The sequence below is a fragment of the Geotrypetes seraphini genome, chromosome 13 (assembly GCF_902459505.1).
Source record: "Geotrypetes seraphini chromosome 13, aGeoSer1.1, whole genome shotgun sequence".
Lineage (NCBI taxonomy): Eukaryota > Metazoa > Chordata > Amphibia > Gymnophiona > Dermophiidae > Geotrypetes > Geotrypetes seraphini.
In genome coordinates, this window is record NC_047096.1 from 49,725,101 (window position 1) to 49,743,563 (window position 18,463).

The 18,463-nt window shown below is 40.9% G+C and overlaps 1 protein-coding gene across 6 annotated transcripts in view; it reads right to left on the reverse strand.

The window, feature by feature from the left end:
• Positions 1 to 4,452: 4,452 nt before the first annotated feature.
• The window catches only part of FLI1 (Fli-1 proto-oncogene, ETS transcription factor), a 194,864-nt gene continuing 180,853 nt past the window's right edge, over positions 4,453 to 18,463 (reverse strand). For all 6 annotated transcript variants that reach the window (XM_033918327.1, XM_033918325.1, XM_033918326.1 and 3 more), the window contains 4 exons: positions 12,745 to 12,810; positions 8,199 to 8,261; positions 7,724 to 7,771; positions 4,453 to 7,220 (listed from right to left, as the gene is read on the reverse strand). In XM_033918327.1, coding sequence (XP_033774218.1) covers positions 6,691 to 7,220; positions 7,724 to 7,771; positions 8,199 to 8,261; positions 12,745 to 12,810 — 707 coding nt within the window. In that variant the 3' untranslated portion in view covers positions 4,453 to 6,690. The remainder of the gene's footprint in view (positions 7,221 to 7,723; positions 7,772 to 8,198; positions 8,262 to 12,744; positions 12,811 to 18,463) is intronic.

Below are 18,463 nucleotides of genomic sequence, written 5' to 3' on the forward strand. Positions count from 1 at the left end.
CAAATTATACAAGGATCAACATGATACAACAGGGAAAGGGGTTGAACTACAATAGTTATAGTAAAGAAAGGAGTCTAGGGAAGCACATAAAGGATTGACGGGGAATCTCTGATGTCTCCTGAGTTGTATACTTCTTTAAAAAGAAGTAACATACATTTGATACTTAAGTTCTTATGTTCTTATGTAAGTGTGAAAAGCATCTTGAAATAAAAAAAGACTTTAAGCTGCTCTTAAAGTGATTTGAGCTTTTGTTCTTCTCTAAGATAAGAGGGTAGAGTATTCCATAGCTGCAGAGCATAAATTGTGAATATTTTGTTTCTTCGAGTATTAATGAATTTTAGGGAGGGAATTACAAGTAAATTGTGATCTGCAGATCGTAAAGTTCTCAATGGTTTATATAGTATTAAGAGTTTATCTAGGAATGCTGGTAAGTTTGATTGTCGTATTTTAAAACAAAGCAAGATTATTTTATCATCTGGGCAGAATAGAAGGATTTATCAGAGCCAGCTCTATGGGTGATATGGGTGCTTGAGGACACCCAAAATTCAACAAACTCACTGACTGTATCCAGGAAGAAAGCACCCCCATAAAATTGGAAAAGTTGACCTCAATGGATGGATTTTTCTGCCATCATATCCTATGTTTATAAGTTTCTATGATTCTCAAGCTAACCTCTAAGTGGAAATTAACGCTGGGTTTTACTAAACCACAGAAGAGTTTCTTATCATGGACAGCGAGGTAAATTATAGGAACTGAATGAGCATCAGGGCATTTACCTCGCCAATCTGAGGTAAGAAGCTTTTCTGCGGTTTAGTAAAATGAGCCCTAAGCTAGCTAAGTTGTTCATAAACTACATCAAAATGTATGTAAATATATCTGAAAAGACTGTCTAACATACATATCCTGAAAACCAGCTGTTTTGCGATCCTGAACACATTTCTGTCTTAACTCTCCATTTCAATGCAACAATAGCCATTTAATTCTTTAAACTGATAGAGGCCCTCAACTAATCATTCATTAACTCAATACAAGCAAAATAAATGGTTCGTAAAATATTACAATTCAAAAATAATTTAAACTATAATCTGGCCATCTGTAAGTTTGGATATATGCATACTGTATATTCCTTCACTTCCAAGGATATGCACACAAGAGGAACCCACTGTGAAGAAAATAGACTTTTATTACAATTTTTTTCCTTAGGCAGGTACTAGCCTATACCCTAGTTGTTTACTAAAAACAATTATACACAATCACAATAATACAAAGCTGTTGCTCAAATGTACAAACAGCCCATAAAAAGATATACAAATTACATTTTTTTTAAAAACCTGTCATGGTAATCAAAACTGCATTTGTGACCGAGGTCAACTCGTGTTCCTTAATACTGTGAGATATCAGAAAATAACTCTGCATAATTTATAAAATTGCCTTGTGGATGGTTGACCCTTCAGGTGATAGTTGAACAAACGCACAGCGCTTGCGAATCATTGTTTAAAAAAAAGTTAGCATTTAAGAAATTTTTGCAAAAAAAAAAAAAAATGGTTCAAAGTCCCACAGCCCTTCTTTGTCTTTAGTTTGCTCTCAAGGAATGTCTGTGCTCAAAGCAGAACAGCAATGACTTTATTAAATAGTTCCTTCCGTTATTTTTCCTTGATGTTTTATGTTACTGGATGGCTCATGATCTATCATGGTGAAGCCGAACCAGTCCTGGTTTCGCCCATGCCTCATAAAATCGCTGGACATGTAGTCCTGCTTTGGCTATAAGAGGGGGTTTCAAACCAGTCCTCAGGACACACTCAGCAGTCACGATTTTAGGATATCCAGTGGCATAGTAAGGGGGGGAAGGTGGACCGCCCTGGGCGCCATGTTGGTGGGGGCGCTGACAGCTCTTCACCTCACCCCACCCTGCCACACCATACCCCGCTCATTCCATCCCTCTCCCCACACTGTACCGCTGGAGATCTTCTGCTAGCATAAGCAACTTTCTCCTGCCTGTTGCTCGCACCAGCCTGGTTCCCTTCTGAATCACTTCTGGGTCATGAGGCCAGGAAGTGACGTCAAAAGGAAATCCAACGCTGGCGCAAGGAGTGCTGGAGAAGCCACTCTCACTGGTGAAGATTTAGAGGTACATTGGGGGGGGAGGGAGAGCGCAAGTTTGGAGTGGGGGGTGGCAGGAAGGAGCGGGGGTGGGGGCACGGAAGGAGTGGGGCATGGAGAGGAGGGTGCGGGGGGGTGCCTCTGTCCTGGGTGCCGCCTACCCTTACTACGCCACCGAGGATATCTACAATGATTAGGCATGATTTGCCTACATTTGTACAAAGCATGCAAAATTCTCTCATGCATATCCATTGTGGGTATCCTGAAATCATGACTAGCTGGGTGTGTCTCAAGGACTGGCTAAGAACCACTGGCTACCGCAGATGGAAGTACAAGTCTAGCTGTGGCAAAGGGGCTGCCTCTGCCTGTTCTATATGCTAGTAACAATGACACACAATGTAGACAAAACCTAAGGGCCCATTTTACAAAGTCATGGTAGCGATGCTGCTGTGGCAAATGCACCAAAGCCCATTCAATTCCTATGGCCTTTGGTGCATTTACCGTGGCAGCATCGCTACCACAGCTTTGTAAAAGGGACCCCAAGGAAAACGTCATTTGCACAGTTCCTGTTTTCCTTTTCATGGGTATTCCAGGAGCAGTCCCATGGAGAAATTTGTATTTTCTGTAGCTAAGAATGACATAGCAACCGCCATGAACACATGAGATACAGCTATGAATCTGGGTGGGAACAGCAAGCACAACCGACAGACAGGAAAGGAATTGATAATGCCACTTACAGACATATTACAATTCATGTTAATTCAAAAAAGATGCCATCTTGCTTTACAATCACAGTATTTGAGACATTTCTGGGGCAGATAGCTTAGCAGCTGAGATTTGACATCTGGATAATATGAGTTTCAGAAAGGGCAAAGCAAGAAGGAGGCATGCTACTACAACAATTTCTCTACAAAATCTCTCTGAGAACACAGAACTCATAATTGCAGGACATAAAAACCATAATAATCAACTGCTACCCAAGATTATGCTGGGAGATAGGACCTTGGGCTGTTGTAACTATGTGGAGCCGCTGAAAAATTCTCAGTCCAACCAAAAAGAGAACGATGTGGAGTCATGAAACTTACAAGTTATTCCACACTTTTCTTGGCACTTTTCGTTTCAATTCATATCATTGAAAAGAAAAGTATGTATCATGAAAAGTGCTGAATAACTTGTTAGTTTCATGGCTCCACTTCGTTCTCTTCTTGGTTAGGCAGAGAACTTTTCAGCGGACCCTTCTAAAACTGGTTACATATAGGGTTGGCTACAAAGTGAAATCACTGCATAATTGTCCAGTTAAAGACGAGTTAGCCAAGACAGAAGAATATAAAGGACCCTTTTACTAAGCTGGGGTAAGCACAAGCCGCAGCTTAAAATGGCATATCATGGAGTAAGTTGAGGTGTCCCATGGTACTTTTGACATTTGCATGTGCTATTGGCATGCTAAATAAATAAAATTTATTAATTCACTTTTGGGAGGGGGAGGGCGTGTCTGGGTTAGCATAGCTAAATTACCACGTACTAACTGATTAGAGCTTGAGCCCTTATCGCCTACAAAATAAGTCAGCTGCTATCTATGATATTACCTCAGACTATATTCACTATTTGACAACTTTATGTAGCATATATAATTCTTTATAGCATGTATAATTCTTTGGAACATGTTTAACTCTATACAAAATTCTATGTTGCAATATGCTGGCTTGCACATAATATAACATCCTAATTTTTGTTAATGGCCATGTGCTAATAGTAATAGATGAATGAAAGTGCACACACTGGTATAATTAGCACTATAATCTTTATAATACTACTTAGTGCTCAGAAAACCGTTTGTTGCTTATGAAACCGATAGGTAAGCCCACTACTGACACGGCTCAAATTCTCAATCATTGCACTATAGTTATTAAAAGGTTTAGCAGACAAACTGTAGTGCAATGATTGAGAATTTGAGCCGTGTCAGTAGTGGGCTTACCTATCGGTTTCATAAGCAACAAATGGTACTCTGAGCACTACAGGGCAAATTCTACAAGAAGCGCCCAAAAGTTAGGCGCCTAATTAGGCACTATTCAGCGTGATTCAAGTAAAATTGGGTGCTGTTTAATGAATCACGCTGAGCGGAAACTATTTTGGAGGCGCCCATTAAATAGGCCAGCTCTAGGCACAACTAGAAGTTAGGTGCCCATGCGAGCGCTTAATCACGCTTAAGAGCAGTGATTCTGTAAGAAGGCGCCTAACACGTAGCCACGCCCACACCTAACATGCATAGCACCTATTTTTTTGAAAGCCGCCTAAATTTTTAGAGGCGCCTTGTTTCAGAATCGCGCCTTCTTGATAGGCGCCTATGTTTCAATCGATGCTGATTAAAAAGCTTAATTGAGCTTGTTATTCAATTTAGATAGGCGCCTATCTAGTTGGGCGCCTCCGAAATAGATGCCTAACTTTAGGCGCTGGCTACAGAATTGGGCCTAAGTAGTGTTATTAAGATTTTAGTGCTAATTATACCAGTGTGTGCACTTTCATTCATCTGTTGCTAGTTTAATGCACCTGGGGTAATCAATTATTAATTCCCAAATATATTTGGCCATGTGCTAATAGTGACATTAGCACATGGCCATTAAACGGGAAAATGGAAAACTGGTCTTAGCGCATGAAAAAGACCTACATATGTAAGAACACACTAGAGCCACTTTTTGCTGCAGCTTAGTAAAAGGACTTCTAAGGTTTTTATTTTTTTTTTTTTTGGGGGGGGGGGTTTCTAGTATCACAGAAAAAGAATTTGGTAAAGCTGAAACTGTGTCCTTTAGGGCTCCTTTTACTAAGATGCGCTAGCGTTTTTAGTGCATGCAGCAGATTAGCGCATGCTAACCCTGCGCTACGCAGCTAGAACTAACACCAGCTCAATGCTGGAGTTAGCTTCTAGTACGCGCGGCATTATAGCGCACGCTATTCCACGCGTTAATGCCCTAACGCAGCTTAGTAAAAGGAGCCCTTAGTCTTAGAGTTCTTCCAAGTTGTAAACCTGTGCTATTATCTTATACCTCTTCCCTGGTGCACACTAATATTCCTGTGGGGAGGAAAATAATCAAAGCCATTTTCTTAGGTAAAGCAGGATTTTGCCTTAGGAAATGGGCTCTTTGATTACTGACTAGCCTCAACATGGGTAAAAATATATGTTGTTCATAGTGCATGAATTTTCACCTTTATTCTCCTGAGGCATTTCTAAGGGTGTGCTGCTTCCTATGGAATAGCTGTCCTCGGAGAAACAGGTGTAAATTTCTACAGGTAATCTTTTTTGTGTGTGGTAATCAAAACAAAATTATTTGCATAGTGTTGATTTGATTCTTGGTCCACACCACACAAGTAAAACCCACCCATGGGATTTGTAGCAGTGCAACTAAGCTTACCACAACTTGAAATGCCTTGCAGTGGAATGCGCTCAGGCATCCTGCAGTAAGTTTAGCATCAGCATATGCTACCGTGCGCTAAATAAATAGATTTTATTTTTAGTGCTGGAGGTGGGTCTCAAGGTGTACTAACCAATTAGCACATGGTTAGCGCGTGAGCCCATACCACCTATAAAACTGGTGGCACTAAGGGTTCATGTGCTAATGGGAAAGTTAGCAAGTGCCATTAATAGAAAGAAAAAGTGGAAATTTGGGCATTTTACTCATGTGGTAAAAATGGTCCTAGCACGTGGGAATGACATGTAAAAATGTGCTAAGCCTCGGCTCTTTAATGTGCTCTTTACTGTGGTTTCATAAAAGGGCCCCAGTGTGACTAATTTGATTAATTAACTCCAGATAACATCTATTCAGCATTAATAGTGCATCCAATGCAGCCTAATAAACTAGTGTGATGGCTATTGTGATGTCATTCTCAATGAAAGACTTTATAGACTGCCCAGAATCTCGTTGTTTTGCTGTCTTTCATTTGCATTTGTGCATTGTTCTGTTGTTTTTATAGTGGCCAAAATATTATATTTTAACTATATTTGCAAAATCTTGGCACGCCCCCCATTTAAATCAGGGTTTCTTTGCTTTTTTTCCTTTGATGATCCTGGATCCATTCCAAAATCTAGCATACATGGTATCTGCTAGAATGTAATTTTCAATGCCCATGACATGTCTATAATCTAAAGGTATGTCTTATTTTTTTTCCAGTTAGGTTGAAAACTTTATTGGCTTTAAAGATCCTGTTCCAGTTGACTTCCAGTGTACAAAAATTCTCATAAAATAACTTCCAGAGCCAAAGTATGCCTGATTAATGTCCAGCTAACTTTCACGAACCATAGGTGATTCTTGTCAGGCCTTCTCAATATCAATGATGTGGTTTGTGGCAGTGGTCTTATTTATTGCAGAAAGATGCTCACACAATTTTTCCAGGCTTAGCTAAGCAACTTCCATTTCCTTGCTGAAAATTTTGATAAAAGTGGAAACCAAAATACCAAAACTGAGAAAACTAAAAGCTTCGTCATACCAAATCCAGTTCTTTACAAAGGCTGCAATATCCATCAAAAATTTGAAATGTCTAGGAAGCCAAGGATGTCCATCTAGTCTAAAAAAGGCCATTCAAGTCAAGAACAATAGTCTAATAATAGCTGCCTAAGTGTGATGGTACATGGGTGTTTGGATGACGAGGCACATTGGGGTTTGGATAGAGATTTCCAGTAGGGGAACTCCAGTATGGTGAAGCTGCTCCAAAGAAGCCCGAGGAAGTGACGGGCATTGAGGAAGGATGAGAAGGGACAAAGTTCACTTTTTGTTGATGAGCATGATAGGGAGGCATATAAGAGAGCTCTGATGGATATTTGTACATTGAAGACTCAGTTGGGTGAGGCTGGAGAGCTTGGGCAATACCATGAAAGTCAAACTTATAGGCATATCTCTTGCCATGTACTTTAGTCATAATGTTTTTGTCATAGTAATAACGGAGAGCTCGGCTCAGCTTGTCATAATTCATGTTGGGCTTACTCTTGCGTTCTCCCCAGCGCTTGGCAACCTCATCAGGGTCCGTCATCTTGAACTCTCCATTGGTGCCCTCCCATGTAATGCAGCTGGCATTAGAACTATCCGATAGCAACTCAAGAAGAAACTGCCACAACTGGATCTGCCCACTGCCTGCAAGAAAGGAAGACTGCAGAGTAAGCCAGACACAGTTCAAAACCATGCATCCTCACAGATGTAATGATAAACTAATTGAAACTTACTGAAAATTATTTCTACTGTTGAAAGGAAATGCAAGTTTTACTTCTTTTTTGTTTAACTTTTCTTTTCAAACTGTTGCATTCAAGGTACTTACAAATGCAAGGGGTGCTATGGCTCTACAGCATCAAATATGTCAAGCCAAAAGTCACACGATTATATATACAGCAACTACATTTGAGTCTTCTTCCTTGGGCTCTCTGAACTGCCTAGCTGCCTGTACAGAATTTAAACCACTGAGGCCTAGCATCAATGAAGATCTACACTAGGTATGAGCTATTTCATTTGGTAAATAAATATAAATGGGTAGCTGTAAGGCTAATGCCCAATGATCTTTATCAAAGAAGAATTCCAGTCCTCTTCAACATCATTTATCAGAACAGCTGTTTGTACATTTTGCTCAACTACATTGGTCTTACCTGGGTTAGCTAGCCGACTGCTGGTAGGTCCCAGAATCTGATAGGGATCTAAAGAAGAAGGAGAGTTACTCTTAAAAAATGGAAAAACACCTTCCAGTGGGCCTATCCCTCCTTGATTGTTCCTTTCGCCATGCATATTCCAATCCTTTTGTACATCTGTACCCAGCCTGAATGTCGCTGCTAATAATAGCCAACAGATTAGAAGAATAATTTCAATATTAAATAACACAGGAGATTAGGGTACTTCTGTTGAATGAAAATAAGTATGCTACCTAGATTGATGTGCAATGTAAGAATTACAAATGTCTCCTTGTCTCAAACGCAGCACTATATTTAGAAAATTTTATGTTATATTATGAATACACCATATAAAACTGTTGCATATTGTCTATGTACACATGAAAATAGTGTATTAGGGTATTAATCCCATAAGAGAGTGTGCACTGGTGACCTCGCTGATAGTTAAATCTCCTACCTGGTTGGGGTCGCGGCTGCACTGTGCTTTTCTTCACATTTTCTGTACATCCGATGGGAGAGGCTATACAGGGAGAAGAAGTGGAATTCTGAGAGGTGGGGAATACTGAACATGGGAGCACATACGGGTAATAGCAGCAATGTGGAACTGGAAGAGGTGACTTCATTCCTATACAGTGGTGTAGTGAGGGTAAGAGGTGCCCAGGGCGGTGGCGCCCCTCTCCTGCCCTCTTCTTTGTCCCCCAACCCCATCTGCTCCTTCCCTGCCCCCTCCTGCCGTGCATGTACCATACCTCTTTAATGTGCCCGGCATGAGCTGCAACCCCAACCTGCTGCTTGCACTAATGTTGGTTCTTCCTCTGACATCACTTCCTAGGCACGGGTCCAGGAAGTGACATCAGAGAAAGAGCTGACGCTGGTGCAAGCAGCAAGTTGGGGTTGCTGCTCATTCCCGGAACATTAAAGAGGTACGGGGAAGGGAATCATGTGCACGGTAGTAGGGGGAAGAAGCGGAGGTTGGGGGGGGCAGAGAGAAGGGCAGGTGCCAGCACCCCCACAAAGATGGCACATGGAGCAGAATGCCCCTGTCCCTCCCATACTATGCTACTGATCTTATGCTCCATTAAGACAGCAAATGCAAATCCTATTCAAGGTTCTCCTTGGAACAATTATGAGGGTTCTTCATAAAGTTTCTGCACTTTCATATTTTCATGGGTAATGGTTGAGGTGGGAGAAATGGTAAGAGGGCGTGTTTCAAGGATGCTGGGAAAAAATGATCATAAAACAGGATGATTATGTAGAAAAGAGATGTCATTTGCTTTTAAGATATTTAATAAACAGTGTTTATAAAAATAAAAGTTCAGAAAATTTTTGAAGATCCCTTGTAATTCTTTCATGTGATTCTGGAGAATTAAAGGGAGCCACTGCAAAATCTTTTCCCTTGCCAATGTTTCACAGTGCTAACATAGTCAGAACATATTGTTTCAGTCTGTCAGTTACCCCATTTTGTTTCTTCATGGTACAATGATTAAGGAAGCTCAGATTGTTTATTTCCTGAGTTTATTCTGCTGGCTATATGTCCTGATGCATAGTTGTTTTTGCATTTGCTTTCAAAATGCTGGCCTTAAACTCTGAACACAGCCCACTGCATCCCAAACCTCCCTGGACCCTCTCGCAATTGCCTTCATCAAGCCCTCTTCCCATCACTCTCGTCCTGCAAATCCCTCTTACGCCATTTGTAGCTTGATAAAGGGATAGGAGTGATCCTGCGTTACTCTTGCCATAACAGTGACTGCAGGAGTATTGCCCGTTGTGTTGAATCCAGCACCAGTTTCTTGTATGGTAAACAGTGAAAATGGATCTGGCTTTGAGTCAGTTGGTGCATTCTGGAGTAGAGACAGGCAGGGCAGGAGTGAATGAGGATTGCTTCTGCCTCCTCCCCCTCTCCCCCAAGGATGAAATAAGAAGGGCATGAGGTTTGCCGATTCGAGAAGACATGGGATAAATTTTTGTTTGTCTTTGTGAGGAAGAGATGGAGTGAGAAGACCTCTGGACCAGTCATAAATAAACAAAGCCAATGAAACAATGAAAATAAATGAAAACCAAAACCAAAAATGAAATGAAAATCTTCTATCTACTGTATGTCTTGGGGTTTTTTTTTTTTTGGGGGGGGGTTTGGGGGGGGGTTATCAGTGCTTCCCAAACCTAACCTGATGACCCCAGAACTGAGCTGTCAGGATATCCACGATTTTCCCATCATTCATCTAGGAGTGGTTAGCCATTTTTAAAATGCTGACGAGCAAGCTGAAATTGACATTCCATCCTTAAAATATATTAATACTTTAAGATCCAATAATTTTGCCATGACAGCAGCTTTCCTTTGGAATTCCATTCCCAACTATATAAGGGAAGAAACATCCGTAGGCCCTTTCAAGATTAAGTTGAAGACTTTCCTATTTATAGATGCTTTTGAGATATAACTGCCCTCGTTAGGGCAACAATTTCATAGTTATTTTTCAGATCTACCCTTTCCTTATTGTTCTTCCCTTATTTGTACTTTTCTTTAATGATTGCAGTTCTCCCTTTCTTCCTCTTGTTACTTTTGTTTGTCTGGTGTATGTACGTTTGTTTTTACTGACATATCCCCCTTAATGATATGTTCTGTTTTTAATCAATTGTTTTTATGTCATTGTATGCTGATAATGAATTTTATTGTTCACCGCTTTGAATTTCAGATTAAGCGGTATAACAAATTTTTAATAAAACTTGAAAACTTGATATTCAATGTCAGGCCTAAATTGGTAACTGGTATTGAATATTCAGGTCTTGCCCCACTGTCAGAAGTTAACCAGATATGGCCGATATTCAGTACCAAACCATCTGGGCAAGTTTGGACTGCTATTTGAGTTCTCCTACTTGCCCAGATAGGCAGCATATCAAATCCCTTATCCTTTGGGCATCAACACAGAATATCCCTGAGTGGCGTAATTTAATTAATCAGTATAGTTTGTCGGGCCTATGCTTCCAGACAGATTTGCTATGGCATCAGGCAGCCAAATCGTATAAATTCATATCTGACTATATGAATAAAAACCCAAAAACAAGCTTGAGAGACATTTGGAGCATTGAGATTAAGCAGCAGATTTCTGCTACTCAATGGCCACGGATTTGGACTTGGAGGATGAGGTGTACAGCGTCAGCATCTATGAGACAAACATGGTTTTATTTGTTACATAGAAGTTTTTGGACCCCTGTTCGTTTACAAAAGTTGGACTGTTCCAAGTCTAATAGATGCTGGCACTGTCATCTTGATGTAGGGACACTTGTTGTTCTATTGTCCTTTGATATTTGTTGTTCTATTGTCCTTTGATATTTAACTTTTGGAAATCTATATTGGGACATATTAATTTGATTCTGGAGACTGTGGTTCCGCTGTCGTATGAAGCGGTAATATGTGGGACATTGTTATTTCTTAACCTCCAATAGATAGACATAAAAGCAGATTACTTGGTATAATGACTGGGGTAGCCATGCAAATAGTCACTAAAAATTGGAAGAATTTTAACAGATTGAATTTTACTTTTTGGTGGAATTCATTATGCTTGTGTTATAAATATGAGAAAATGAATTCTGAACAAATGGGTAATAATAAGTTGTTTAAACTGATGTGGGATCCATTGACCAATTTTATTAATCTTAATTAAATGGATTATTCCCCTATTACTGGTTTAATTTGCACATCCAGGGAAGGGGAGAGGGAGAGGGATATTATATTAGGATTTGTTTATTAATTACATGTATGTACTGTTGTATGGTTTTATTATATACATTGGAATTAGGGTGCGTGGGAGGGGGGAGAAAATAGTTTTTCAAGTATTTATTGATGGATGTAAGTGCTGTTTTTCAAATTATTTGTATGTATTCCTTTATGGACTTTGTTTAGAACGAAAAATTAATAAAGATATATAGCTCCCCCCCCCCCCCCCCCCACACACAGAATATCAGCAATGCCTGGATCAGTGATATAGCTATAGGTGGGCCCAAGTAAGCAGGAGCCCACCAATTTTGGGCTCAGATTCTCCCAGCAGTGGCACACTATTGCTATGGTTGGCGGGAATCCCCAAGCCCACCAACTGAAGATCTCCTTCTCTGGTGGCCAGAACTCCTACCAAGCTCAGAAGTTGGCAGTTCCTGGTTTACCACTCATACTTTTTCATGCATGTGTGGAGTGCTGGTGGTGGTGATCAGGGTCACTGAAGAGAAACAGGAGAAAACAGAGAAAGCAAAAAGCGAAAACAGCTAAGGAAATAAAGATATCACTGGAGCCATAGTCAGGTTAATAATTGATGATCCACCTAAGGGGGGGACTTCATCAACAGGTGCTACTGCGCATTAGCGCATGCTAACAATCAGCATTCACTAAATGCTAAACATGCCCATAGGAATATAATGGGAGCCTTTAGCATTAGCACACGCTAAGGCGATTAACGCCTGTTGATGAATTCCCCCAAAATTTATTAACTCCATTTTTTGTTGGCTGAGTTCTTACCAGCAAAGGATGGGGGAGAGGAAAGGGCTGAGAGCAGGAAATGAGCAGGGGCAGAAAGAACATTTTGTGCTCACCCACTTTGGGCTCAGAATAATTCACCCAAAATTGGTGGTCTGGCTACGCCAATGGCCTGGATAACTACCAAATCCATCCTGACCCCACCATGGACTGTCCCATCACTACCTGGATAATGTCAGGGCAGTCTATGATAAATATTTGAATTTACAGACTTATGACTTATTTACATTGCTAAAATAATTACGATTGGAACCAGCATAACGTAAAATTTATTACGATAGGAAAAGGTTAATTGTGTAGGAGCAATGTTCACTAAAACCATTCAACTGACTATCTTACATGTGTTGATATGCTGGAGATATCCAGCATCTTGATTTTTTTTTTTTTTTTAGCTTAGACCTAGTGAAAATAACATCTTGGTTTCAGTTTTCGTTATTTCATTTTTCAAATGGAAAATGAATGAGTGTGAGAAACAACTTACTTTTCGTGGAAACCGAGTTTATGTTGTTCCCCCAGCTTGATCTCCTGACAGCATCATAAGATGGATCTGAGAAAGGAAAGAAAGTGAGAGTGAACAGCAGGATTCCTGTTCTCAGTGGGGGTCATATTGTATATATGATGCCCAAAAAGTCAGTGCCAACTAAAAAGGTGCTTAGCATGATTCCTTATAAGGTATGCAAACTTTATACCAGCTTATCACAAACTGTGTGCAGCAGCGAGAGGCACATCCTCTCCTCCTCTCCGTATCTCTCTCTCCTTCTCCAGCAGCCTCCCCCCCTCAACCGGCAATAATAGGAGGTTCAAGGCTGCAGCATTCGCGGACATCGATATGATGACATCACACAAGCATGTGATGTCATTGCATCGATGCCCACGCATTTCTGTATGCACTCCAGCTGTGGCCCCGCATTTAGTGTGCTGGGGCATCAAAACGTTTGTGGCACACTGCCTTATCCAATCACACTAGACACTAATGTATCACCTAACTTTTAGGTGCAGCCATTTGGGGCAGAGAAAACTTGTGCACACATTGGGCATATTCTATAACAGTGCACATAAATTTTAGGAACGCCCATGATCCACCCATGTCCTCCCCTGCCCCCGCCCCCTTTTCAGATTCGCACACTAGAAATGGCGTGCAGCACTATATAGAATACGCTGCCCAAGTTGTGCACATAGCTTTCAATCAGTGCCAATTATGATGTGTTAATTACCAATTATTGGCACCAATTAGGCTTGTTAAGCAATTAACTTATGCACACAAATTGGCTTTGTGTACCGATTTGTGCACATAACATAAAGCGTCATATACAGAATTTGGGGATGAGTGAAAAACCATTGCATGTTGAACCAAGAAAATGAGTTCACATAACAGAGCACTGCCCTACTGCTTGAGTGATTTTGGCAGGTCTGAAACTCGCTTGCCTCCCTGTTACATCATTCTAATGGATTTATATTCATTGGAAGCACTTAGGCCTAGATTCACTAAACTCACCGATCTGGATCATTGTTGGGCGATTCGTGGCCATGTTTTGCCGAGCGACCGATACACTACAGATTCAGCATGCAAATGATCTGACCGATCCTACGGTGTAGAGCGATTGAGACGCATGCGCAGATTATCCTTATCGGTTGTAGATGCCATTTGTGCATGCACTTGCTCTTCACACAAGGGAGCTCAAAATAAAGTGGGAGGGGTGGCTGCAGTTTGCTGGCCCTATGAGTGGACCTTTTAAAGGAATGAGTTTTGTGCAGCACAACAAAGAAAAATGGGGAGACCCAATGATCCACAGTGAAAACAATCCACCGATGAAAACAAAAACAAAAACTGTGGATACAGATGTTCTGGAGATAATTTATTAAACACTGACATATAAAGCCATAAAAATTCAATTAAAAAAGTACAATTATAAAAAATACTGTGATAAAAATCCAACTGGATAAACCATTGGACCCCTGAGGAAGGCATGTTTGCCGAAACACAGACCGTGTAGGGTCCGGTTGGATTTTTATCATAGTATTTTTTATCATTTTACTTTTTTAATTCAATTTTTATGGTTTTATATGTCATTGTTTAATAAATTATCTCCAGAACATCTGTATCCACAGTTTTTGTTTTTGTTTTCATGAATTTTGTGCAGCCAGATTATGGAACAGAACACACTTTAAACCTGTGGGTTAAAACCATGGGTTAGCACTTCATTTTTTGCAGCATATATATAGATATTTTACAGTTTTGCAGTTTTATATTTTTTATTATGATGGTTATGGTTGTAACCTCGATATTGGGATTTCAGGGCGGCAGAGAGCAGGAGAGTCGGCAAGGCCAGTACGGTATTCCTCCCCCCTCCCCCCCAAGAAAGCAGCATTCCGCTGCCTATTATTTGAGCTATAAGTCTGCACAGACAGTGTGATAAAACTAGGACTGGACCAACCTTTGCTGAAAATATTGAAGCCAGTTGGCAATCTTATTTTTTAGGGAGTAATATTCTGCTTATGGCAGTTAATAGCTCACAAGCAGCTTCTAGCCACAAACTGACCTAACCCCAGATATTCATCAACCAATATGCAGCACAATTTAACTAGCCAGAAATGTCTCTGAATAATTAAACAACACTTAAACAGCTAAACACGAATATTCAGCATGAGAAACCAGTTATCTCCACTGAATATTCATGGTTGATGGCGAAAAGTTAACCATCTATATTGCACAATAACCAGCAAATCGCAGTGCTGACAAGTCAAGTTTAGGGGGGGTCAAATGAAGCTGCAGAAATAGTTATCCTATCTCTGGCCTCTATAAACTTAGCCAAGCCAGAATTGAATATTGATTTAGACAAGCTTACACTAGCCCCCCCCCCCCCACGGCAGATATTCATTGCTGGTCACTGGTGACAGCCTGGCATTGAATATCCACAGTCAGCTCTGACCACAAGATTGTCTCCCATGTTCTCAATATCAGGATCTCAATACTAGTGCATGCACAGCTCCCGGCATTGAATATCCAGAAGTTAATCATGCACTGGCCAAAATTTATTTATTTATCCTTTTATATCTCACTTTAAACCAAAGTGGGCACAATAAAACATACATAGTATATTTCAAACAAAAACATGTGACAGTACAAATTAAATATACTATAATTTATATAAAATCTTAATTGATCAAAAAATCTTTCATAAATAAAAACTTAATTCCTCCCAAAAAACTGCTGTCCAATTACTCACCGTATAAAAGGTGTCAAAATCCGAGTCTGGCATCTATCCCTTTAGGAGTTTGAAGGTAGACCATACTGGGATTATGGTGCCCTTTATCACTGGAGCTCCAGGGCCTCATCTGGTTTATAGGTTGAGCCAGCCCTGCTTATCTGGTTAGGAATTTAATATCTGTGCCTAACCAGATAAGCCAGTTTAATGGTAGGTACTAATCATGAATATCTCCCATTGAATATTTGCGATAAGCAACAAAAATGCTATTTACTGTAACCAGTCAGCTGCTGTTTCTGACTGGTTAAATAGTGCTGAATATCAGGGGAGGTTATTTCCTGTATGTAGATGTTTCTAATAGCTATTTATTGTACAAAGTTATACATTATGATTATTTGAAACTGCATACATTTATTTTTAAAAAAAGAAATGGTAAGTGTGACAGTTCAATTTCAGGCAAATTGTATTATTCCAGGCACTTCTACATATAAGTGCAGCAGTGGCTATCAAACTGCTCCAATTCCAAGCACTTGCTGATATCAAAAAGCAATCCATTGAGTACACATAAATAGAATAATGAGATAGGAATTGAGACATCCAGGTCAGAATGTTCACAGTTCCCTTGGTAATTCACAAAAGATTCTGTTACACGTGGGACTTTTGCAACATATTATAATGACGTGGAGGAGTGCAGGTTGGAGCAGCAATTTTAAAAAGCTGCATGTGGAAAAAAAGAAGATCCAGCTCTTCCCAAATTTTCACCTATGCAACCTTTTAAAATTGCTGCTCCATATAATATAGATCTTTCCCCTATCTCTGTATCTTCCTCCTCTTGACAACTTCAGACCACTCCAACAACAGTAACAGACATCTTCCATATACCAGTTCTTCCCCCAATCAACAGTAACAGCCTTCTCTCTCCCAAACTCTCCTAACTTCATATTAGAGAATGACACGGTGACAAAATTCATCACCGTTCCTGTCCCCACGGATAACCGCAGGAAACCATCTTCATGTCATTCTTTAGGAGAGAGGGAAGAATCAGAGTATGAATGGCCACAACCATTGACCCTCAAGCTTTGCTTTGAAGAATGCTGGTGTAGAAGGACTGAGGTTGAAATAGACACTAAAAAATGACATGGGATTATTTCCTGCGGTTATCCGCAGGGACGGGAACGGTGATGAATTTTGCCACCGTGTCATTCTCTACTTCATATGGAAGCATCTCCTCCCCAACACTATCCAGAAGCATTGATCTCCAGGTTTAAAATCCCTCCTTCTGACTGCGGTTTTGAACCTGGTGCCAGAAGGGGCAGAAGCAACTGAGGACCACTCCTGCCCCCTCCCCGGTAGATACCAGTAAGATTGTAGGGTCGGACTGTGGGGTTGTTTTTAAGGTGTTTGCTTCTGAATGATGTTGGGGGGGGGGGAGGGAGGTTCAGTAGAGAAGGGAATATGCCAGTTATTTCTGTCAAGTATAACTTCCAGGACGAAGGAAGTCATCCTGCCACTGTACCGTGCAATGGTGCGCCCGCACCTGGAGTACTGCGTCCAATACTGGTCGCCGTACCTCAAGAAGGACATGGCGGTACTTGAGAGAGTCCAGAGAAGAGCAACTAAGCTAATAAAGGGTATGGAGGACCTCTCATATGCTGACAGACTGAAGAAGCTGGGGCTTTTCTCCCTGGAAAAGCGGAGACTTAGAGGGGACATGATAGAAACCTTCAAGATCATGAAGGGCATAGAAAGAGTGGACAGGGACAGATTTTTTAAATTATGGGGAACCACAAGTACAAGGGGGCACTCGGAGAAATTGAAAGGGGGAAGGTTTAGAACAAACGCCAGGAAGTTCTTTTTCACCCAGAGGGTGGTGGACACATGGAACGCGCTACAGGAAGAAGTGATAAGCAGGAGCTTCAAAGAAGGTTTGGATAGGTACCTGGAGGACAAAGGGATAGAGGGGTACAGATAGGAGTAGAAATAGGTTATAAGGATTAGAGGATTAGAGGCAGTTACAAAATTAGTCAGGGGCACTGCTCAGGCAATTAAGCCTGATGGGCCGCCGCGGGTGCGGACCGCTGGGCAAGATGGACCTCTGGTCTACCTCAGCGGAGGCAACTTCTTATGTTCTTATGTTCTTAAGTGAGGGGAAGGTTTAAGGATGGAGGGGATATCTGATACTGCTGTTGGGTGGTTCAGGACAAGGAGGTTCGGTTGGCCTTTGCCTCTGTCTCTTTAGATTTACATATGTCTTGGGACAGCTAAAATGGCTAATATGGAGAACCCATAAGTAGACCACTCAGACCATACCATATCCACTCCCATACCACACCCTCTTATAATCTGTGTGAGGTATGCAATACAATACAATTTCTTATATCCCACAATTTTCAACAAGGAATCATTGCTGCTTACAGCAAGAAGGGTTACATTTGCAGTAAGGTAATATTGCGAAACAAGATTAGTATTGCCAAATTAGTTAAGGGATGGCTGCCTGTGAGATGAAGTGGCTGGGAAGAAGTTGAATCTACTGGGGGAAGATATATGTTTTTAGTTGTTTCCTGAACTGGCAATGTGTAGGTAGTTTTCACAGATAAACTGGTAGACTGTTCCAGATATGTGGTCCTAGGAACTCATAGGTGGACTTGAACATCCTCTTCCTCTGCACTCCTTGAGAGGACAGAAACAATATTTTAAAGCGCTGTGTGGTCCTTGAGTTAAGGAAGGTGTGTGAGACCAGAATGCTGGCCACTAATCGTCCAAAGTTTATAATCTGTATAAGATATGGATCTTAATTGTGTAAATGGCAATTTTCAAAAATCACTGTTTGTACAGGTAGCTGCTCTTATAAGAATTTAAGAAGTGCCATCTCTGGATCAGACCTTCGGTCCATCAAGTCCGGCGATCCGTACACGTGGATCCGCACACGAGGCCCTCCCAGGTGTACACCTGGCATAATTTGTAGTCACCCATATCCTTCTATGCCTCTCATAA